The sequence below is a fragment of the Heterodontus francisci genome, chromosome 32, assembly GCF_036365525.1.
Source record: "Heterodontus francisci isolate sHetFra1 chromosome 32, sHetFra1.hap1, whole genome shotgun sequence".
NCBI classification, from domain to species: domain Eukaryota; kingdom Metazoa; phylum Chordata; class Chondrichthyes; order Heterodontiformes; family Heterodontidae; genus Heterodontus; species Heterodontus francisci.
The window spans coordinates 26,646,580-26,670,765 of NC_090402.1; the positions used below are offsets into that span (position 1 = coordinate 26,646,580).

A 24,186-nucleotide genomic window follows, 5' to 3' on the forward strand; every position below is an offset into this window, starting at 1 on the left:
GACTCAGATCATGTATTTCTTCTTAGGGTAAACTAAATGATGAAAATAATCAGGTCTGCAAACAAACCATTAAGAACCTTTAGGCTATTTTAAGAATTACTTAAGGAATTCTTTAAGCTTAAGAGTAATTTTAGAAAACAACATTTTTAAAACTGTAACTTTAAAAATCAACATTTATTAACAGACTATTCACTTTTTTTACATGTTAAGCAATTAGCATAGCAAATTGGACTCTACTGGAAGGCAGTACTGGACTAAAATTACTTACAAAACTTACACTCCAGCAAAAGTACAATGCATGACGTTGAAAACTGTTATACGTTGGCACAAAACCTGGAATCAATACTTAGAATCATGACAACTTTGTCCTCTGTGTTAATGCAGTTTAACTTTGCATTTCACAACTTTTTTTAATGGCAAATATTAAATTGTTTAGCTAAGTGTGCTTCATTCTCTTAGACACAAACCTAATTTTGTCTTTATTGTCACCCAACTACCAGGCCTCAACCATATAAAACTTTAAAGGAATCTGATATCGCTGATGGAGAGGCTTTGAGTAGAGAGAAAAGGGACGGGCATGCTATCTTTCCCAGCCTCTCGGTGCCGGGAAGGAATATGGATGTGAATTTATTAAATGACATCTTCAGCAGTATGAAGGTAACTTCACAACACCAGCCTCTCAGTCAAGCCAAAAGTATGGAAGATCTGAGGACCCCTAAAGAGGAAGAAATAGAAAATCCATTTGGACATCAGGTTTGTGTAAATGATTTTGTGCTATTTCTATATTTTTTGACCATCCCATCATAACTACATTCTTCATGCACGTACATTGTCCTAATGATGGTGAACTACAATCAGCAAAGTGTACTTATAAAATTAAAAATGTAGGTGTACAGCCAAGGTCCATTTATGCGGTATGAGACCGAATTTGGAAATAAAATTAGTTAAATTGAGAAGCGGTGATCAGATGATCATATTCTTGAGCTTTAAAAGCCTGTAATATTGTAGAAGGAAATAAAGATTGAAAGATTGAAGAGTTATGTGATTATAAAGACCGAGAAAGAATGGATAGAATTTTATTCTGCCCTTGGAAGCAAGAACGGAGGCAGGGGGACAAGCACAATGGCAGGAGGTGCGATCCTAACATTGCCCAGGCCACCTTCCATTATGTTTGGGGCAGGGAAGGCTGAGGACGACCTTCCTGCCTAGGCCAGTTGAGGCCCTTGGCGACTTGAGCGTCTCTTCCCACCTCCACCTCAGTTTTGATGGAGGCGGAGGGTCCCACCGCCACTGGGAGAAGCCACCAGATAAAATCTAGCAGCCTCCTAGTGGTGTCGGGGGTGGTCCCTCCTTTAGGGGCAATGCAGGGCCCCCGGAGGGTCCATATGATGGAAATCACTGCTCCACAACCCCCCCCCCCCCCACCTCCCGCCAGGACCTGTCTGAATTTCCCCGGTGACCATGGCCCCACTTTCCTGTCCTGGGGTCTCTTTCAGTGCTGCTGCGTCTCCTGCAATACCAACAGTGGGCACCACTCCCAGTGGCACTGCAGGTACTGCAGAGCTGCCAGCCTTCCGATTGTCTGCCAACTCTCAAGGTGTGAGCTTGTCACTTAAAGGGATGGTGTCCCCAACGGTGAGCAGTTAATTGGGTGCCCGCCGCCAGGATCCCCTGTCGGAAGAATAAAATTCAGCCCAATGAGTCAGAAGAGGACCTGGAAAGATGCATCTTGATTTTAACGCAGTGAAGATGCAGAAAAGGGGGAGGGCATGTAAGACAGTATATTTGGAACTTTGAATAACCAAGAGAGGAAGGTGCTAAGGAGTAATGGCTTTAGTATCATCCGTAAACTGGAGAGGGATTGGAGGCTGAAGGCAAGAAGAGGAGACAACTTTGGAATGAGAAACTCTCCTGTACCTTGTCCAGCATTGACAAGTCCCATGCAACATCCTAATTAATGGCTCTGCTTCCTTTCTGGGTGAACTTGCCACTGTAGCTAACCGAAAAACAAAGCAGCCCTTGTTTTTTTTGTGGGCTGGTGCAGATCCTCTCTATCCCACTGACCAGTTGCTCCTCCTCATCAAAGGTACACATTGTTTCTTTTTAAAGTCCATTCCACAGGTTAGTTTCAATTAGCTTGATGGTGAGTGAAGAGGTAATGTAAGCAAGATAGAGTCATACAGCACAAAAACAGGCCCTTCGGCCCATCATGTCTGTGCCAGCCATCAAGCACCTACCTATTCTAATCCCATTTTCCAGCACTTGGCCCGTACCCATGTATGCTATGGCATTTCAAGTGCTCATCTAAATACTTCTTAAATGTTGTGATGGTTCCTGCCTCTACCACCTCTTCAGGCAGTGCGTTCCAGATTCCAACCACCCTTTGGGTGAAATTTTTTTTCCTCAAATCCCCTCGAAACCTCCTGCCCCTTACCTTAAATCTATGACCCCTGGCTATTGACCCCTCCGCTCAGGGAAGAAGTTTCTTCCTCTCTAATCTGTCAATGCCCTTCATAATTTTGTATACCTCAATCATGTCCCCACTCAGTCTTCTCTGCTCTAATGAAAATAACATTAGCCTTTTCAGTCTCTCTTCATAGCTGAAACGCTCCAGCCCAGGCAACATCCTGGTGAATCTCCTCTGCACCCTCTCCAGTGCAATCACATCCTTCCTATAGTGTGGTTCCCAGAACTGTACACAGTACTCCAGCTCTGGCCGAACTAGCATTTTATACAGCTCCATCATAACTTCCCTGCTCTTATATTCTATGCCTCGGCTAATAAAGGCAAGTATCCCATATGCCTTCCTAACCACCTTATCTACCTGTGCTGCTGCCTTCAATGATCTATGGACAAGTACACCAAGGTCCCTCTGACCTTCTGTACTTCCTAGTGTCCTACCATTCATTGTATATTCCCTTGCCTTGTTAGTCCTCCCAAAATGCATCACCTCACGCTTCTCAGGATTAAATTCCATTTGCCACAGCTCCGCCCATTTTACCAGCCCATCTATATCGTCCTGTAATCTAAGGCTTTCCTCCTCACTATTTACGACACCACCAATTGTCGTGTCATCTGTGAACTTACCGATCATACCTCCTATCTTCACGTCTAAATCATTAATGTACAATACAAATAGCAAGGGTCCCAGCACCAATCCCTGCGGTACACCACTGGTCACAGACTTTCATTTGCGAAAACAACCCTCGGCCATCACCCTGTGCCTCCTGCCACTAAGCCAATTTTGGATCCAGTTTGCCAAATTGCCCTGAATCCCATGGGCTCTTACCACCTTAACCAATCTCCCATGCGGGATCTTATCAAAAGCCTTACTGAAGTCCATGTAGACCACATCACCTGCTTTACCCTCATCTACACATCTAGACACCTCCTCGAAAAATTCAATCAAGTTAGTTAGACACGATCTCCCCCTGACAAAGCCATGTTGACTATCCCTGATTAGTCCTTGCCTCTCCAAGTGGAGATTAATCCTGTCCCTCAGAATTTTTTCCAATAGTTTCCCAACCACTGATGTTAGACTCACCGGCCTGTAATTACCTGGTTTATCCTTGCTACCCTTCTTGAATAATGGTACCACATTCGCTGTCCTCTAGTCCTCTGGTATCTCCTCCCTTGCCTCATATAACAGCCTGGGATACATCTCATCTGGGCTTGGGGATTTATCCACTTTTAAGCCTGCTAAAACAGCTAATACTTCCTCCCTTTCAATACTAATTTGTTCAAGTATATTCCATTCCCCTCCCTGATCTCTATACTTACATCGTCCTTCTCTATCATGAACACAGATGAAAAGTAATCATTTAAAATCTCACCTATATCCTCCAGCTCCACACACAGTTTGCCGCTTTGGTCACTATTTAAATATATATGTATGTTACTTTCTCATTTTATGTATCTTTGCAGTGGAAAGTAATGACGTCAGCTGAGAAGAGCAAGACCATGTCGGTAGGACTGCATCATACGCTGCCTAATACAAAACTTCGGAGCATGGGCCAAGATGACATGGCTCTAAATATTAAATCTATCAATGGTTCATCATCTGGCAGTATTCATTTTGGAAGTTTCTTAACTGAGATTGATCCAGAGGCTTCAAACAGGGACAGTTCAGTGCCTACTTCAGATATAATTGCAAGTGGACAAGGCAGCATTACAATCCCAAGGCCCCATGGTAGGAAGTCTACAGAAAAGGGAATAGTGCTTCCACCTCCAGTAGCTGCTAGTCGAGGAGTCAAACAGCAGGTATTTCCTGGAGTTAATCAAGTATCAACAGTATTACAGGATAGCTCTAAACTAGATGTAACTGTGTCCAGCACTGGCTCAGTTTCAGAGATGTTACAAGAATCAACTGGAGTTGAAAAGAAACCCCAAGCACCAGACTTAAGACGAACATTGAATTCATCTCCTCAGCCCCTGTTAAGTTCATGTGCTGTTGATATCCTGAAACCTATTAAAGTCAGCATAGAAATGGATAGCAGAAACGATCTCTTAAGTCTTTTGGATCCACTGAGTGCCAGTTCTAGCCTCGACAGAAGCCAATCTCCAGGTCCCAAAGGTTCATTTGCACCTCCACAATCCTTGTCTTCAACTCCTGCTCCGACTGGTTTTGCTCCACCAGGAACTGATCTTGGAATAAGTACTCCACCAGCTTCCTTACAATTCAGCCAAACACTAGGATACTCAACTCCTAGCCCAGCACCAGTGGCTCAGTTTCCACAGCCACCATCCTATCCATTTTCTCAAACAATGCCAGCAGCTCTTCAGTTTCATTCAACGCAGTCCCCTGCAAGTCATTTTGCTCCGCCTGCTGCATCTGGTTTTGTTTCAAGCTTTTTGCCTTCAAATTCAGGTTTCTTCCAACCCCAAATGCCTCATAGGAACTATTCAGCACCTTCCCTTCACCACTTGTACAATCAGCCCACAGCTATCCCTCAGTCTGGTACTTTTATTCAGAAAAGTGCAATTTCAGCAAGCCTAGGTGGTATAAACTACTCAAAAACAGCAGGAAACGCAGTTACAAATGTGGCTGATTCCAATCCAGTGATGAGTGGTGCAACAAAAAATTTGACTGAGCCACCGTTAGTCCCACCAAAGCCTTCCAAAGGTCTTGAAAGAATATTACAACCATCCAATCCTGGGGAGGCTCAAGATCCATTTGCAGATTTGTTTAATGCAACTAAGAAGGAGACATCGCAAAGTAGAGTGGACCAGCTCAGGAAGAAATGGGAGACCTTTGAATAAAAGCAGAAATAAAAATGTTCCAATAATAATAGTGACAGTAGAGCCTCTCTATACTGCTGCCTTTGGGTGCCACACATAAAAGTATCTGATAGCAAAGGGTGCATTATGCGAGAGGATGTTTTGCCTGGTTTCTCTAATGGCTAGAGAACCATAAAGAATGCATGTTGTATCCAAGAATATTATAGCGAGGAGCTACTACACTATACTTAAGACCTACAGCAAGCCTTTTATCGTGGCTTGCATGTGGTTTGTTCTGTTTGGTGATTAATTGTGACTTTTGAACTTATTTTCTTGTAAAGAAACACTCCAGAAAATTGCTGAAACTCAGATTGAGGTTACCTTGTTTCCTTGATTTCTGATTTTTCTTTTTGTCAACTCAGTGATGTCATTGATGTCTAAGTCACTAATATTAATGTACTAATATTGCAGCTCACCATTTATCAGCATTGAAACAAAACTTTTGCATTATATTAAGGCCATTAGGTACACACCTTACAGTTATCAGTGTAGGAATTACTTTTGCTGGTATTACTTTTGCTACATCTTTCTCAGTAGTGCTTTTGATCCTGTAATATTTTGTTAATTATACAGGATATCATAAAATGAATGCTATATTTATCAAAATTTTATCAAACATTCTGCGTTTTCCTATATCACAAAGAGTAAAATCAATGCCTCCTGAACGTAAACATTTTTTGAAAGAGTTAATTACGATAAAGTATTGTGGAATTAATGTAAATGTGTGTGGATGAAACCAAAAAGGAAACAAGGTAATTCAGTATACAGCTATATCATGCGTTTCTCTTACAGCTCAGTGCTGCTGCTGTAATTCAGTCTTGTTAGTAAAGTATTTACACTGGCTTTGCTGTGAGATAAATGCTGTGTCTATTGATTGTGCCTAGGCTAATAGATAATTAGATTTGTTCAAAAAATCCACAGCTCTTTGTCTAATGTACAGCTACTACTGGTGTTGTTAATAACACGCAACTTTGACGAGTATTATAATTGTAGACATAATATGCCTTGCAGTCCAAATGGAACAAAGCTCTTACAACCATTCTATAACTGGATGTAAATGATGCAAACGTGTTCTTACCACTAGCTGTTCAAACAAAAGTACCAATGCACTGGACAGCAAGAAATCGGAGTCTTGTGCTGATTCAGGTGGGTCCTCTTCAAACTATTGTAAGTCCTCACAAGGCACATTGATGAAATTCTTGATCTCTTAATAGGCTTTTAACTCATGCAGGCAATTTAATTCCACTTCTTGATTTGCGCAAACATGACTGTTCTCTTATGGTTTTTTCCAAATAATTTTGGTGATCATCAGAGGAAAATAATGGCTTTGAACTTCCTCGGATCCTTAGAACATTTAAGTTTTTATATCATTAATTTGATTGGAATTTATCCCATTTCAGTCTACTATAGTTAAGTATTACTTTGCTACCATTATGCCATGCATTAAAATTGCCTGAAAGGAAATCTAAAAGAATAATCCATTCTTGGGAATCTCTGTCAACCCATGCATCTAATTAGCATTTATATTAGGACAGTTTTTTTCAGATTTTGAGAAGGGAAAGTTTGTTAATGCATCTGGCACTATTTTTAATGTATTTTTCTTCTTGCGAATGTTAATGAGTTTGAAAGGGCTTATTCAACTGGCATTCAAAGATCATGTCTGACATTCTGCTTTTCTTGGATGGTGCAGCTAGGTGAAAAGGGATTAAAAGGCTAAATTTACATTCTGAAAGCTAAGTATTTCAAACCAGATTTTACCTCTGTTTCACATTTGTTTCTGTAACTTGTTGAACAAATACAATGCAATGTTGATTGGAAATACTGCATCTTCGAAGGTTCCCTTAGTTCTGCAGCCTACTCTAGGTCATTCGATAAACTTCAATCATAAATCCAAGCTGAGCCAAGTTTAAAAGTCATGGGTAAGATAAGACATCTCTCAGTTGTACACTTTATTTGTATTCTTGCAAGTTTTGTAACTGATCATGGATGTAATCACAAGTTCCACAAGTATCAATTCTTAGATTTGATAATAGTGACAAATTCAGTATTTATAAACTTGAAATATATTTATGTGTGACACATGTTACACCCTCAGTGCAGTATCATTTTCCCCATTTTGACCTAATCAGTTGACAGTTTAATTGTTTCAGAAATCATTATTTTGGATATTGAGTCATTTTTCACTTTTCCTTGATAAAAGTGGACTGTTGCTGCTGTTCCACTGCCACTTGTAGGTCTATTCCATTAGAACATGATTGCCTTCAATTGCAGACACTTTTGTTAAGCTTTAGAATTTATTCTTTTCCTTGCATTTCTCCAGGCAGTAACCTTCCTGTGTCCAAAAGGCTGAGGTGACTAAATCACAGGTCTCCAGCAATGCCTTATGAGAGATATCCACTGGGTGTGTAAAAGTAACATGGTTGATAACTGTCACATAGGCATATGCACACACACATTTGCACACGCACACGGTTTCCTTCGTTGATCAAACTCTGCAAGTGTCATTACATTTCAGTACACAATCTCAATTCAGACCACTTCTAATCATTTATAAGGTAAGGATCAGAGTAGGATTGTGATCACTGCGAGAACATGAAACAAGCACCACAAAATAATAGCATTTAAACATCTATATTGTCTATATAAAGTATGTTTGTCTTTCAGGTATGTTAATATTCCAATTTATTGTGATTTTAAAGGTGCATTTTTCCTTTCTATTGGTCATCAAGCCCAAGCAATATCCAACTTTTAATATTTTCTTTTCATTTTTAAACTATTTTTCACCAAGTATTTTCACACATATTGCTCAAGAAGCTTGAAACACTAATTCTTGCAAGTGATGGCTGCTAATAACACAAGCAGCCAAACCTTCATTTTAATTTAATTACAGAATTTGAAATTAACTGAGATGAGATTATTGGTAGCTTTAAACATCGGTATCTTGTTGAGATGTTAGTCGAATGTCCAAATGTTAAAAGATAGAAAATATGGCTCATAGTGCCCAAGATAAACATGCAGATAACTGCTCAGTGTTTTGCTGTTAGTGTTTTATATTGCATATTTTGCACTGGTAAATTGCATACCAATGATAATGGGAGTAGCTTTGTTGGCATGGATACTCTGCAATTGTACAAAGAATTTGCCTTCATGGCCAAAATTCTTTTCATGTATTAGCGCACAAAATAGTGATGAAAATTTATTCAGTTTTAGGTTTATGAACGAGCTATTGTGAAGATGAGAATTGTGGCCATAATAAAACTTAAATGGTTCATGAAACCACAGAAGGTAAAGGTGCTACAGTTCAGTACTAATGCACATTTTATAATCACATTATTGTTCATTTCTATAGATGACTAATGTGGATACATATTAAAGCAAGGAGTCAGTGTGAAAATCTCTCCACAAAGTAAACCTTATATAAGCTTCCAGATAAATAATTGGTCTCAATGAACTTCTATACATACCTATAAGATCTGAGGTACTTAAACATGTGTTAGATTTCTGTATCAATGCAGGTCTTAAATGTTTGAATTAGACTTTATATTCTAAATAATCTAACATTTACTTTTGGAAAATCCATCTTAATGGGTCATTGTTTAGTGTGATATTGCAGTTACTTTTGTTTGTTCTCACGTTAGCTGTGGTCTACACACTTCCTGAGAATTAGGATTCCTTATTAACTTGTGCCTCAAACATTTCTGGATGCTATCATAGTCTGAAGCTGAGATTATATACAAAATAACTCTATATTAGTGAGTCTTTCTGATTTACCCTAGGTTGCTGCAGTAATTCCTTACTATGATATTACTGGCATTGTACAATACGATGTAGGAGGTCCTAGCTTGTTTTGGAATTCTTGTCGAAGCTTACACATTGCTTTTGTAACTTGGCCAAATAAGTTGCTGCTAAATAAGTGTACCAAGTTTCTAGAGGTATTGTAAAGAATATTTCTTATACAACAGTACTTACAGGTATGCAGTTTAGTTCTATGCATCTATTTCTGTTTTGATATATTTGTCAGTAATACTGTGAATATGTGTTCTATGTATTGAATTTTAAAGTATGTAGTCAAAACTTTCAATTCTCCCTGAAGGGTTTACTTAACGTATTTAATAACAGCAAAGCAGATTTAATAAGCAGCTGCGATAGTTTCCGCTGAGCTTCAATCTAGACTGACTGCAGATATAAGTATATCTACAGTGAATTTCAGCTGGCATTGGCATTAACCAATAGCTATTATGTGTTTAGTTGTGATTGGAGTAATAGTACATCTAGTATTTGTAACTAAGGCCCCAGTGACACTTCAAACTTAATCACTGCTATTAGCAGCTTTTCCTCGAGTATTATGGAGGGCCCCTGGTTTTCGTATTAAAGGATCTATTATTTTATAGTAGAAGCTTACTCACGTTATATTTCTCAGTTGAACATTTTTCAAAGATCCTTCCAGTACATAAAAATATGCCACATGTTTGGTCTGATTCATTCACAGAAAAGTGTAATTAAAGTTATTCCACAAATGCAAAACACAGGTTTATTTAAGCATTTCTTCTGCTCTACCCCCTGTGCTCCAAGAGTTCTTTATTCATGGCTACTTTCCCAAAGTTGGTTGTATATACTTGTTTCTGCATTTCTCTGTCCAAAGACACTGTTTGGTTTCTGAAGAGAATTGGAATCAAAGATATTTAGATATTGATTCACTGCATGATTTACTACTAGTAAAAATTGCATAGCACAGAAACAGCAGGGCTGAGATTCAGTGCAATATTATTTTTGTGTTCTGTTATTGGTTCTGACTCAAATGACTGTGAACAAATGATTTTTGTAATTAAGATGGCGAAATGGAATTGTAAACTGACAGAGTGATGCCATGGGACTTGAAAGTAATAAAAGTAATGATTCTCCTGTGTAATCTCTCTCTGTTTTTCCTCCATTATTTATTAGAGGTCTCCATTTTTGTTCCCCGCAGCTGTACTCTTATAGAAAGTTTAATGAATCTCTTAATTGTTGTCTATCTCTGAAGATACTGTCACAAGAAGAATATATTATTATTTTTATATGGCAGTGCTCCAAGTATGCAAAAACGTTGAAAAATAATACTGGAGACATTTTGGCCTGAGTTTTTTGAAAGGGTAGGTCATGCCGCTGCCGGGACCGAAAGCAGGGTTTGACTATGCGCAGGCGGGCAGCGGGACTTCAGGTGGCATTTTATCATTGGTGGCCAATTAAGAGGTGACCTCTGCTGAGGCTGCAGGCAGCAGAAGAGGGCACCTCCCCATTGAGGCACCCTTGAAGGTTAGGTAAGTTTTTTTTTAACTGCGCCGGGGTCAAAGAGGCAAGTCTGAGCGATTAGGCGGGGGTGGCGTGGGAGTGCACCCTCCAACAGCAACACCGTAGCCATGGGGGTACCTAATGTTGCCAGTGCACCCCCTCCGTGGGCCATGGAGCAGCCATAAAGGAGGAATCCCTTCTGGGAAGCCGTTGGAAGGCCACCACGGTTTACCTGGCAGTCTTCCCACATGGCACCAGCCCCTCCCTACACCAGTAAACTGCCACCGGGGCTGGAAGTGATCCTTAATTGGCCACTTAATTGATTTAATTGGCCGCCCTCCTCCTGTCGATGGGCAGCCATACCGCTGAGGTTCCCGCCCTGGAGAATATCCGGTGGTGGCAGAAAGACATTGGGTCCCCACCACCCCAAACACGTTCCGCCATCATTTTACGAGGCCACCCACCTCCCAGCCCGTCTCCAGAGGGCTGGTAAAATCCAGCCCCTGTTGACTTGAGGTTCAGTTGTTAATGCTCAGTTAAAAACCTAACATGCAAAATTGAATAAATTACAAAGGGTTATTTTCTGCAAAGTCAGCAAAACATTGAACACCCAATTAACTAGGGCTTTGAATAGTGCATATTCTTGTGGACATGCAGGGGAAAGGTCCTATTCCAATAGAAAGAAGAGCTTAAAATGCAACAAGAAAACCTGAAATTTCTAAACTGGTAAATTGCAGGTTTTAAGAAGTTTAAAAATCCAGATTTTGAAATGGTTTAATGAGTTCAGTAACTTTTTGTAGGTCTAAGAGAAAAACTTTGTGATTATTTTCAAAATTGGTTGATGTTACCAATCCAAGAGAAATCACACTTTTCTTTTTGAGCTCTGTTTTATTGTTGTCCATCCATATTGCCAGCCATAGTTCAGTTTGCAGCACTCACATCTATGAATCAGAAGGTTGTGGGTTCAAGCCGCACTCCAGAAATTTGAACACTAAATCTAGGCTGACATTCCAGTGCAGTATGGAGAGAGGGCGGCTCTGAAAGGTCCCAGCTTTCAGATGAGACTTTAAACTGAGGGCCTGTTCTCCTCATCAGATCCCACCCCACTATTTAGTAGAACAGCATGGGCGTTCTCCCTGGTATCCTGGCCAATATTTAACCTTGAACCAACATTAATAAAACAGGTTATCCAATCATTATCTCATTGCTGTTAGTGGGAATTTCTACTGCGTGCAAATTAGCTTCCATGTTTCTCTACAATAGTGTTTGCCATGCAGAAGTAATTAATTGGGATGACCTGAAGTTGTGAAAGGCACTCAATAAATGGAAGTTCAGGTAATAGTCAGGGTGTGGCAGCCCAGTGGGTTTCATGGTGGACTTGCGACCCAGAGGTTGTAAGTTCAAAATCACATCATTGTAAATTGGGAGCCTGCCATCCCGACCCGGTCTAAGACTCTAGTCCTCAGGACAATTAGGGATTGTGATGAGAAGCTTTTTGTGTTGTCTGATGCAACATAAATGAGATTCGTAGAGTTCAGGTTGTTGAAGATCTCAAACAGGTTTATTACACAGCAAACAAGTATAGCTAACTATTTACAGGACCTCACTCTTGGTGTTACAGTTACAGTGTGAGTCTGGCATGTAGTCACATGACTGCATTCTAGTACTCAGCTCATTGGCATACTAAGCTCTTAAAGGCAATCACACAACATCCCCTTTCTTTCCAAAGATAAGTCTTGTATGCTAAAAGTAAGAAACATAAAATTAGATAACATCAGAATTATTTACACAGGTATCGTGATTATGAACTTTACAAGTATAGAGGCTGAAAAGTCTGTATGTCATCTCGGTGGTTTGACAATTCTTGCTCGGTGAGTTTGTATCTCATCTGTTGCTGTTCTTTCTGAGGTTTTTCCCTCTCTGCATTCCGTTTCTGTTGCTCAGTCTTCAGTCTGATTATATACTCTGTTGCTTTTCTCGAGATGACCACCTTTGAGGCCTTGTCATTCTTGGAAGGTTCCGGCACCTCATCTTGAAGAGTCAGTAGACAATGCTTCAACTCCTTCCTCCTTTGCCTCTTCAGGACATTGTGTTTCCTTTGCCTCTCCACATGCTCAGTGTCTGAAGGCTTGGGGCTCAAGGTTGAGGACTTGTTGGGGGAAGAGTACTTGGTGTCATTGGAGATACCTATCCGTTCTGGCTCGTTGTGATGCTGGCAGTTCTCTAGAGAGGAGAGGTGAAGGCATGGCATAGTTGTGCTGTTGCTGGGTTTCCAGACTGCACTGTTTGTTGCTGGTCAGAGTCTGTAATCAGGTTCCGGTCCTTGGAGATTTCTCCTTGGCAGTGCTCTCATGGATAGTTATGATGTTGAGGTCGTTGCATGCTGGTAGTCCTGCCACTGCTGGTCCGCTCATGTCTACTAGGTATAATGTTTGTGGTTTCCATGCCAACTTGCCATAGCTGCATTGCATTGTTAATGCGCACTGCAAGGAATGGGTGACCCATTAGATGCAGATAACTTGGCAGTTGTAGGTTGTATCATTGACTTCCAATGACCCCGGTAGATATCTTTGAGGATTCGGACTGGTAGGATATTACACTGGTGTCAATCTTGACCTTGAGTGTATGCCAGCTCTCTTTGGATACATGATATTAATAGTGGCAAAAGCTTCCAGTTGTTGGACTCCATCAACGTTGTGTGTCAGGTTAACAATGTGGAATGCCTGTTCGTCTTATGTCTGAGAACTACTTCTCCCTTAGTCTTGTCTCAGGTCTGTTTGGCTGTGTACTTCGTGTATCTTTTGGGCCTCCTTATCTCGAGAGACAATGGATACGCGCCTGGAGGTGGTCAGTGGTTTGTGAAGCAGCGCCTGGAGTGGCTATAAAGGCCAATTCTGGAGTGACAGGCTCTTCCACAGGTGCTGCAGAGAAATTTGTTTGTTGGGGCTGTTGCACAGTTGGCTCTCCCCTTGCGCCTCTGTCTTTTTTCCTGCCAACTACTAAGTCTCTTCGACTCGCCACAATTTAGCCCTGTCTTTATGGCTGCCCGCCAGCTCTGGCGAATGCTGGCAACTGACTCCCACGACTTGTGATCAATGTCACACGATTTCATGTCGCATTTGCAGACGTCTTTATAACGGAGACATGGACGGCCGGTGGGTCTGATACCAGTGGCGAGCTCGCTGTACAATGTGTCTTTGGGGATCCTGCCATCTTCCATGCGGCTCACATGGCCAAGCCATCTCAAGCGCCGCTGACTCAGTAGTGTGTATAAGCTGGGGGTGTTGGCCGCTTCAAGGACTTCTGTGTTGGAGATATAGTCCTGCCACCTGATGCCAAGTATTCTCCGAAGGCAGCGAAGATGGAATGAATTGAGACGTCGCTCTTGGCTGGCATACGTTGTCCAGGCCTCGCTGCCGTAGAGCAAGGTACTGAGGACACAGGCCTGATACACTCGGACTTTTGTGTTCCGTGTCAGTGCGCCATTTTCCCACACTCTCTTGGCCAGTCTGGACATAGCAGTGGAAGCCTTACCCATGCGCTTGTTGATTTCTGCATCTAGAGACAGGTTACTGGTGATAGTTGAGCCTAGGTAGGTGAACTCTTGAACCACTTCCAGAGCGTGGTCGCCAATATTGATGGATGGAGCATTTCTGACATCCTGCCCCATGATGTTCGTTTTCTTGAGGCTGATAATTAGGCCAAATTCATTGCAGGCAGACGCAAACCTGTCGATGAGACTCTGCAGGCATTCTTCAGTGTGAGATGTTAAAGCAGCATCGTCAGCAAAGAGGAGTTCTCTGATGAGGACTTTCCGTACTTTGGACTTCGCTCTTAGACGGGCAAGGTTGAACAACCTTCGTGTATGGGCTCGCGTTTACACAGGTCTCTGGTGCTTTCTTTGCTGCGGTTACAGTGCTCCTGCGCCTGTCTTCTGTTGGCTCGTGTCCTACCATGGCTTCTGGCTGCGTCTTTGAGTCAGAATTACTGCATAGGTGGGCCCGGTGTCCTTTTGCACCTCGTGCCTTGCACAGGTTGTGAAATGCAGGACAACTTCACTGTGAGTGGGACTAAACACACTTACCACACAGCTTGGTTGCCCTTTTTGACTTGGTTCTCACGCCAATACTGTTGGCCGCACCTAGTTCTTGCAGGTGCTGTAGTCCAGCTACAATGGCTTCATATTTCCTGCCATCTTCCAGCAATGCGTCAATGCTGTGACCTTTCTTTTTCACCAGGAGATCTTTCTGAAATGCTTCAATGGGTGTTGTTATGAGCAAGGCGGGAGTAATGCTCTGTTAATTCAATCCCACTACTCTACAGGTCATATGATATTAGTAAAGTTTGCCACTTATTGGAAAAATAGCCAAATGAAACACACATTATCCCCCAGAATAAAGCATACCAAACCAGGTTTCTTTAAACAACAACAAAATTAACTATTAATCAATTAAATCTTAAGCAATAATGAGATAAATCTATATATGAAAAGATTTTATAATTTCTTATTCTTCCTAACCCTCATGCACCCACCTTATTCAAAAACCAGTTAACCCGGGGTGGGGGGAGCTTTTTTAGTGTTCAACTGTTTCTTCGGAATAATAAAAATAATTGAGTTTTCATGATCTGGTAGGATATTTCCGGGCCAGTGAGGTGTCCCTGAGTCGAACAGTCGGATGCCACTCGAAGTCATTCAGGCGCGGTTGACGAACAGTCTGTGACAGGTAGGCATTCACGGCAATTCGTTTGCAGCAGGCGTCATGCAGATCTTTCAGCAAAGGGTGTAGCAACAGGTCTACTTAGGTTTTGGTATATAGCAGTCTAGTAATAGAAGCTTTCTTGAGCTTTTAGGATCTCCCAAAATATAAGAGGCAACAGGAATCACTCCTGAGGTAGAGATTTTTCAGAGACTGGAGGCAACAGGAGTCTGCTACCTTTTAAAATGCAGGGCTTCCTCTCAGCAAAGGAGTCTTTCTCCACAGCATGCAGCAACTCCTCTTCCTGGGTCTTTCCTCTCCGAGGGGTCTTTTTCTCTCTCCAGACAGACCACAGCCACCACCTCAAATGTAGAATTTGTTTTTACAAGGGAGGCAACCTTTTTTGTTCCAGAGAGTAGGTCTTTTCTCTGGTCTGCAAACACAGGTCTCAGCCAGCTCACTGCACTGCTTCCCAGCTCCCTGGTCCTTTTTACACACTGCAAAACTGAAACTAAAACCCACAATCAAGTTATGTGGCAATCATAAATCATCTTGTCATTTTCCTGTTGAGTTGCTTAGAAACAAGTACCTTGCAGTCTATGCACACAGTTTAAACACCAAGTTTCAGCTTTCAATGTTCACAAAAAATCCTTTTTCTCAGTCTTTAAAAGCACACAGAATTCTTAGCTTTCAATAAAAAAAACAAAGCTCTTATGAAGGTGTTGATACAATCACCAACTCCATTATTCGGTCTGACAGCTCAACTTCTGAAAAATCACGCTCGTTGCCCTTGCTGCAGCATCTACTGATGAACTGGTTGATTGATTCCTGTAGCTGTTGCCTGTAGGATATCAATTCCAGGCGGTGAATTTGAAAATTCACTCTTTTCCTGGGTCTTTTTCTCTTTCCAAACAGACCACAGCCACCACCTCAAATATAGAATTTCTTTTTACAAGAGAGGCAATCTCATTTTCCCAGGAAAGATCTTCCAGCACTTTCCATATCTTTGCGGGATCTTTCTGGTCTTGTTCAGAGAATCAGAGACAATCCCACATTTCCAATTGCTATCATTTTTACAGCCTGTTTTTCTGGTTCTACAATTTACTTGGTCTGTAAAGCATAACTGCATTCTTTGTTGGAATAGTTTGAACTCAGATAGGATAGCCAAGGTTTTCCAGTTCATGCTGGGAAAGCTGGTATCCATGTTTCTGCTGTTCTTTTGCTTTAAAACTTGCTTTAAGAACTTGCTTTGTGACTCTGTACTGGTTCCCCTTTTAAAAAGATTCTCTGTTCTATAGATTGGCTGGTTTGATTTACAGGAGCAGCTTCTCTAACTTCCAGCACTCTGTTTATACAGCTGTACAATAGGCATTTCAAGTGCTTTTTTTTTACTCGAGTCTGTTTATACGGCCGTTCAATAGGCAATTCTTTGCGTTTGAGCGGTTTTATGAGTTTTTTAACTTAGGCTGAGTGAATGAAAGCTCTTCACTCTGGAGTGATTTAATGGGTTTCTGTTTATAGCTCAGCTACGTGAATGGAAGATTCCCATGCTTTTGCTGTTGGGCACCTCCTGTATTGGCACAAACCTGATGATCCTGTGAGTGCCATTGAAAACAATTGATCAGCCTGAGATAGGGATTGGGTTTTCCCTGTTTTTTCTTTTACTGAGCCTTTAGAAAAAACATCTTTGCAAGCACCGCAGAGTATCGATGGCCCACTGACCCACCCGCTCACTGTGATTGATTTGCAGCCTGTCGTTTAGCTCTGTTTTCTACAGCTGGAGGTGAGTTTTTCTTCTTTACACTGTTTGGGCCAGTGTTTCTTTTAACTTTCTCTCTTTTAGCTGTAGGTAGTTTTAAAGCTATTTTCCTATGGTTTTCAATTTTGGATTTTGTCTTCTTACCTTAAAGGGACATCACTCTTAAAGGCAATCACACAACAGGGATAGACGATGTTGCCAGTGTCACCCACATTCCAAGAACAAATAAATAAATTTATTTATGATGTATATAATTACACACAATAAAAAACAGTATGCAACTACCAAAGCAATACGTCCACATTTGTTAAATGGGAAACAAGAAAGCACACAAAATTTTAATGTCCTTTCTGGGATTTTTAATGGAGTTTCTGATATTTTATGTGGAGCACTTTCATCACCACTTGCATTTGAAAACATGGGAATGGATATGGGAAAAAATCAGCATGTGTGCAAAACCAAAGACACATCAGATTGCAGAAGTTATTTTGCACTAACCGCTCAGATTATTAATCAACTTTACTGCTCACATAAATAGGATGTGAGCAGCAATCTACTGGTCATTCTGATGGTTTTGTTTGCTTTTGAAATTTGGGGCTGAATTTTCCGCACACCCCCCCCCCCCCAAAAAGAGCGGGAGGGTGGCGTAAAATGGAGCGGGAGGCTCCAGGAGCCCTTCCCGGCCCACTTCTGCCTCCACCACCACTTTGCGCAGGCGGCGTTGGCAAAAAATGGCCCACCCGCCCCAGGCCAATCACGGCTCTTAAGTGGCCACTTAAGGGCCTTTGCCCGCCTCCACGGGCATTTTACCCTTGGCTAGTCGGATGGCTGAAGCTCGAGAAAAGCCGCCTGTCTAAAACAGGTGACTCTGAAAGCTTGGGGGGAGGGGGCCCATGATTGGGCACCCTGTGTCTGACGGAGGGCTGCTGCCGCTGCCCCAACCACCCCCAACACGCCCCTGCGTCCCCCCAATCGACCTCCCTTGCCTCGCCAGGACCCGCCCGATCACCCCCAGCGAGGCAACCAAAACTTAGTTGTTCCAGGCTCCCCGACATCATCATCTTCAAACTGGGCTGTAGTCCCAGCAATAGCCACCGCTCCCAGTGGCGCTGCTAGGCCAGTTGCCAGCCCGCTGATTGGCCGGCAGCTCTATTCGGTGGGACTTCCTACCTCAAGCAGGTGGAAGTCCTGCCTCACACCAATTAAAGCCCGACGGCCCGAAAAATATGGGTCGGATCCCCAGGCAAAGCAGAAGCGGGTTCGCCACCGACTTTTCAGTCGGTGGCCGGCTCCCGTCCGCCAGGGTTGAATCCCAGCCTTGATCTCCATATCAATCAGTTTGTTTGTTCTCGTAGCCACGTTTGCATTGATGTAAGTTTGCATTTATTAACATTTCAGAAAATGACATTCTTGATGCAATTGTGAATCCATGTATCCATGACTTTGCATTAGGAAATCAATTGCATCAGATAGTCCCCATAAATGTTCAACTGTTTTGACGTGTTGTCTTTTTCTCGCACAAGTACAAGGGACCTCTTTTAAGAATGTGGCTAACTGATGTCATAGAGTCATTTATGGCACAGAAGGAGGTCACTTGGCCCATTGAGTCCATGCCAGTTCTTAAATTTACAAGATCTTGCTTGACTGAGATTATATGAAAACATACGGTTTTACAGATGGAGATTTTACAAAGCTCTGCCACTGCAACAATCCCAGTTCAGTTTTCATCTTTATAACAACCATAACACAATCCATTGTTCTTATAACAACTCATTGTACTCAGATCAACCCTTGCTTAGTTACTGCCTTCATCGCACCCTAAGCTTAATATGTTGTCTTTATAAATATCCAAGCTCAGTTTTTTTTTTACAAACCTGCAGCACAGTTTCTCATCCTCATTAAAAATTCGACTTGTCTTTCACCCTCATAATTGGCCCAGCTCAATGCATGGACCTGATGACAGCTCCAACTCAATCCATGAACTTCCCCTCAGCTCGAGCTCAGTCCACTGTTCTTACAAAAGCTCAAACAAGGCCTGAATATTTGTAAGTATAAGTTCATCAAGCAGCAACTTCGTTTAATTGCCCTCCAGTTTAGAGAAAATGTTTTTAGAGTGCAATGGAAAGAAACAATTTGGAAGATTACCACAGTGGTGACATGGTTTTGATGTGTAGATATAGGACAAAGTATGGTAAAGTCTCATAGTTCATACTACAGGTTTATGCAAAGCATGGTTTCTTGAACTTCTAATCAGATTTTAAACTGTAAATAGGAATTTGTAGCCCAGCAGCTATCAATTTTTTCAAGGCTTATATGTTTGGTTGTATTTTTTTTTTAAAGCTTTCTAATTCTAGATCCTCTGAAATGGACAGGAAGGAAGATTATTGATGAGGAATTTGTTCAATGGGAATAGGTAAGTAAAAACAATGCATGGGAATACATTCCCCCCCCCCCCCCCCCCCCACCCCCTTCACCACTCCACGATGGGACCGTAATTTAAATATTTAAATAAATAAAAATTAATGAATTAAGTATACTTACGCTGCTGCCGTCTTCCCTCCTGCTCCAATCTTCGGCCCAGTGGCCGGCACTCCCATGCCTCGGATCCCCATCCGGGGAAACGAGGAGCCACACTGACGGGGAGGGGGGAGAAGGTCTGTTTCTCAGTGCGAGAAATGATGGGGGGAACAGGGTCAAAGTAACATTATTGGTGTAGGGGATGGTGGGAAGATTGGAGGTTAAAGTTTATGCAGTTTTGGGGGGGGGGGCGGTGGGGAAAGGTCAGATTATACAAGCAAGTGTTTGGGGGGGATGGAAAATTTATAATTTTATGGTTATTGGGGGGTGGGAGAGGGGTGAAATAAACATATTTAATTTTTTTTTAAATCCCTTCATCTTTAAATATTTAAATCTGCCGGTAAGTCTAACAGCCCTTTAAAAATGGCGTCAGCGACTGTACACAGGCAGCTGATGCCAATGCCAGGAACGGACAGGCCGTCCTCTCCAAGTGATCGGAGGTGGGGGGCAGCCCCCCCGGCCACTCAAACGAGCCACTGCAAGGAAGATTGTGGCGGCTCCACGACATGCGGCTGGCGCGGGCAGGCTGCCATTTTCTTTGCCTGCCGCTGACCTCGGCGGCGGGCACAGAAGATTCAGTCCCATGCGTTGATTATGATGCCCACTTGTGCATTTGTGAAATGTTACAACACACAAGCTCTTGATAACACCACACAAAATGTGGTAGGTAATCACAGAACTAGTGAAATGGAGGCTTCAACCGGTATACATTTTTACCATTCTTTTGTGATTTTATAAATTTTGAGGACTAACACAGAAGAATAACTGAACAGAAAATCCTAAACAGAAAATGGTTGCAAACTGAATAACTAAATATGCATTGAAAAATAAAAAAGGCTTTGTGGAGGGCGGTGTTGGGGGCGGGGGGGGGGGCTGCGGCTGGGAAGAATGTAATAAATATTGCAGCAGCAGCATTATGCATATTCAATTAGGCTTATAATGTCTTTCGTGATTCCATCAAAACAAGCAAATAATCTTAAGCATTTCTGGAAAATGAAAGGTAAATCTCTTTCAAAGAGCAATTATTCCAAACCTATATGTGCCTTACTGAGGGGACAAAAACCATGATATGACCAGCAAGAAGCAAAGTAACCTATTTTACCTCTCCATACAAAGTCTTTATTGTGAGTGAATATATGTAATAAATCATATATTCCTAGAAATTATTTTTAATAAAATTTCTCCTTTAGGTTCCTCTCCAGCTGTGTTTTACTTACAGTTTCCGGAGGTGTGAGAGGACATTCTGGGCTGTTACTCAGTAAGCTCCTGGCTTGACTTACCAGTCATTCTCCCTTTTTTCTCCAGAATTGGAATGTTTCATTACCAAAAAGACACACCATCCAGCTACCCAGCCTAAAAGTGGAACAATTTCATCTACTAAGAGCAAAATAAATTAAAATGTCAGCCTTGTTTGGAATTTAAATTCAGTCCCCAAACTGTAGAAAGAAGCCCAAATGTATTATACTGGCATTATTTCTGAAAATGTTGGTATTTTAACAAGTATACAGTGCTTGAAAAAAATTTCAAATTAGGTTACAGAAATTAGACAATCAAGAACTACTTTTGTGTATATTATTCCATGTTTAGAAATTAATATCAACAGGAATATGTTTCTGCCACATTTAACATCCTATGGGTATTGTTTGGTCAAATTAATGAATCAGTAGTTTTGTGTAGATCAAGATTACTATGAAAAAATAGCCAACTTGCATGTCCTTGAAACACAAGTCTTTAATCATTCATTCAACAATTCAGTGTGAACAGAAACTGAACAAGATCATTTTTTACACATAAGCCCTTAGACTAATACAGTGTGCTGCTCTTTTTGAGTTACTTTAAGCAATGGATTGACTATATTTATAGTACTTGTGACAGCTTTATGCCTGGATCAGGAAGTTTGGATATTACATCTGTGCTCATCATAATGAAGGTATTAGTGCTGAGGAACAGAACATGCAGTTTTGCACCCACTGTCTACATTTTTTTTTCAAATCAGTTGTTGCACAGAATTGAGACACAGTAAATATTTTGTGTGTGCAAACAATATGCCTTACCACAACTGTAGAACAGTACTAACACTAGCCTATCATGGCCTCACATTTGATTTTGCAATTTCATGCTAAATTACAGGCAGCATTGTGCAGGGACCCGGGTTCCATTCTGGGTACTGCCTGTGCGGAGTTTGCAAGTTCTCCCTGTGACCGCGTGGGTTTTCACCGGGTGCTCCGGTTTCCTCCCACAGCCAAAGACTTGCAGGTGGTAGGTAAATTGGCCATTGTAAATTGCCCCTAGTGTAGGTAGGTGGTAGGGAATATGGGATTACTGTAGGGTTAGTATAAATGAGTGGTTGTTGGTCGGCACAGACTCGGTGGGCCGAAGGGCCTGTTTCAGTGCTGTATCTCTAAATAAATAAATAAATCCCTTTCGGCTTAGCTTGAGATTACATCAATTCACCCAGGACCCTTACATTGAATGCAAAGAAGAGACTTTCACCTGTATCAGACTTTGCCGGTTCAACCGAAATGGCAGAAGGAAAGGACAATGTACTGTCTTACTGTATCATTGACATTTCCATGGTCACCAAATTATACAATGGGAGTGAATCAAAAATGGATTAAAACATTTGAATTTTATATAATAGGAATGAATGGGAAACATCTTGAGATCTATTTTGGTTCTACAGAACTGAAATGATTAGGAAGTAGTTTAACAATTGAAAATTTTATGCAATGGCAGAAAATAGGAAGTGTTTTAGCCCATTGAAGCAGGTAACATTTCATCTAATGTTAAATGTAAATGTTGTTTGGGGAAAAATACTTATTGGCACTTTTAGGATTTCTGTATAATTTAATGAGGAAATATTTAAAATGTGCAGAATAATGTACATGTAATTTATTTATTTGCCTATCAGTATTATATGGGAAAATTTTAATACAAAAATCCATATTGAAAATAGCCAAATAGTTGAGAAACAAAACTGATGGAGCTTCTTGATAAATGCAATGAAGGGTTCTAGCAGCAATAATGCATTAAAAAAAATTCAAATGCATTATGTATAATGACTCAAAGTAAATAAATATAACAAATAATTCTAGCTGTAGGTACTGATAATGATTTATTTGTTCACATGCTATTAATATCCTGGAGCTAGTGAATGATGTACAAATTATTATCAAACTCTGTTATGGAGTCTGTTTGTTATGGAAAAATGTAACAATACAGTCCAGTGTGAAGTTAACAAATACCCTCAGGAAATAACTGTACAGCCCAGGAGATCATTCAGGGAATATCCTTTTGAATCACTTAATCAGGAAATGGGTTGTATCGCTTTCTGCTTGTTTGTTTCATACAAAATAAACACAAATATTATGCCTCAGCCACAAGAAACACATTTCATTCAATGCCTCTTTTTTGTTATTGCATAAATCTTTTGCCTTTTACTGAAAACATGCTTCATATTTCATTTATTAAGAATATTGGGCCAAATTTTGCTGTCGAAATAATGGTGCTCGCCTTTATTTTTTTATAAATGGTACATCAGCTTCACGCAAGGGGAGATGCGTCATTAAATATGAAATTCCAAAAAGTTGCTGTCGAAGTTGCACTGCTTCACTGTTAGCATCGCTAAAGGCATTTTGCTTTCTGCTTCACCATTGACATGCAGTGAATGTCATGAAGTTGTTTTTGGGCAGTAGATACAAAAATAAACTTGCTGCAGATATTTAGGGCTATTACCCTTTTAACAATTACATAGTTGTTAATGACTGCCAATCGACCTCTCTGACACCAAAAGCTATTATGAATTGTCGTCTCATTCCCTCAGGCTATGAATTATTTTAGAAGATTTTAAAATGCCAATTTTTTTTCTTGCTATTCCTTTGTGTCTAATTTCTCTCTGTCTCTTTTAACCCAATCTTTCTTTCCTCTTTATTTCTCTTTCTGTACCTGATTTGACATTGAATTCACACCTTTGATTTCACCCTCCTACTCTGTCCTTCCAGTTTTTATCTCCCAATCCTTAAATATCATTCATTAAGGAAATACCCTATTCACTCTGGTCCCAGATGTTCTGTTTCCTTGCTGCACAATTATTAACTCGCACTTCCAGCAACTTTGTCGGCAGAAGTTTTTTAAGCTGGAGGGTGCAGGGGTAAATCTAATAAATGACAGATATATTTGGATGCCCTGCTGCAGCAAAATCTAGCCCATTCTAGCTAATGCTACTGCTAAAGGGGCCTGAAAAATAATGGGGGTGGGGTGATGGTGTGGGGTTTACATCTCCATTTCATAATGGTATTACAGTGACTGAGTTTGTTCTCTGACTTTGTCAGTTTCCCGGACAGTCTAGTGATAGTATGCCTCAAGCTCAGCCTTAGTAAAAGACCCAGATTTTAAGCCTTCAGAAGTCACCCCAATATGGTGATAATGCATTTTTCTTCTTTGCTTTTTTTAAACTTTATTACTTGTGTCTCTTCTTGGGTTTTGGGTTTCTGAAGGTACTGTTTAGCACATGATGGGCTGAATTTAATGCCCCCTGGAGACTGGTTAGGAGGCAGGGGGGCCCATAGAATTGGGGAGGAGGGCCTGTCGCCTCCAGTCACACCAGAA

General features: G+C 41.2%; 1 protein-coding gene across 5 annotated transcripts in view; it reads left to right on the forward strand.

Moving 5' to 3' along the window:
• Positions 1-10,176, forward strand: part of LOC137347710 (DENN domain-containing protein 1A-like) — a 623,024-nt gene extending 612,848 nt beyond the window's left edge. For 4 of the 5 annotated variants that reach the window (XM_068012518.1, XM_068012520.1, XM_068012521.1 and 1 more), the window contains 2 exons: positions 501-753; positions 3,925-10,176. In XM_068012518.1, coding sequence (XP_067868619.1) covers positions 501-753; positions 3,925-5,259 — 1,588 coding nt within the window. In that variant the 3' untranslated portion in view covers positions 5,260-10,176. Of the gene's footprint in view, positions 1-500; positions 754-3,924 lie in introns of those variants that run through there. The other variant, XM_068012523.1, reaches the window with a different exon arrangement.
• The last annotated feature ends 14,010 nt before the right edge of the window (positions 10,177-24,186 follow it).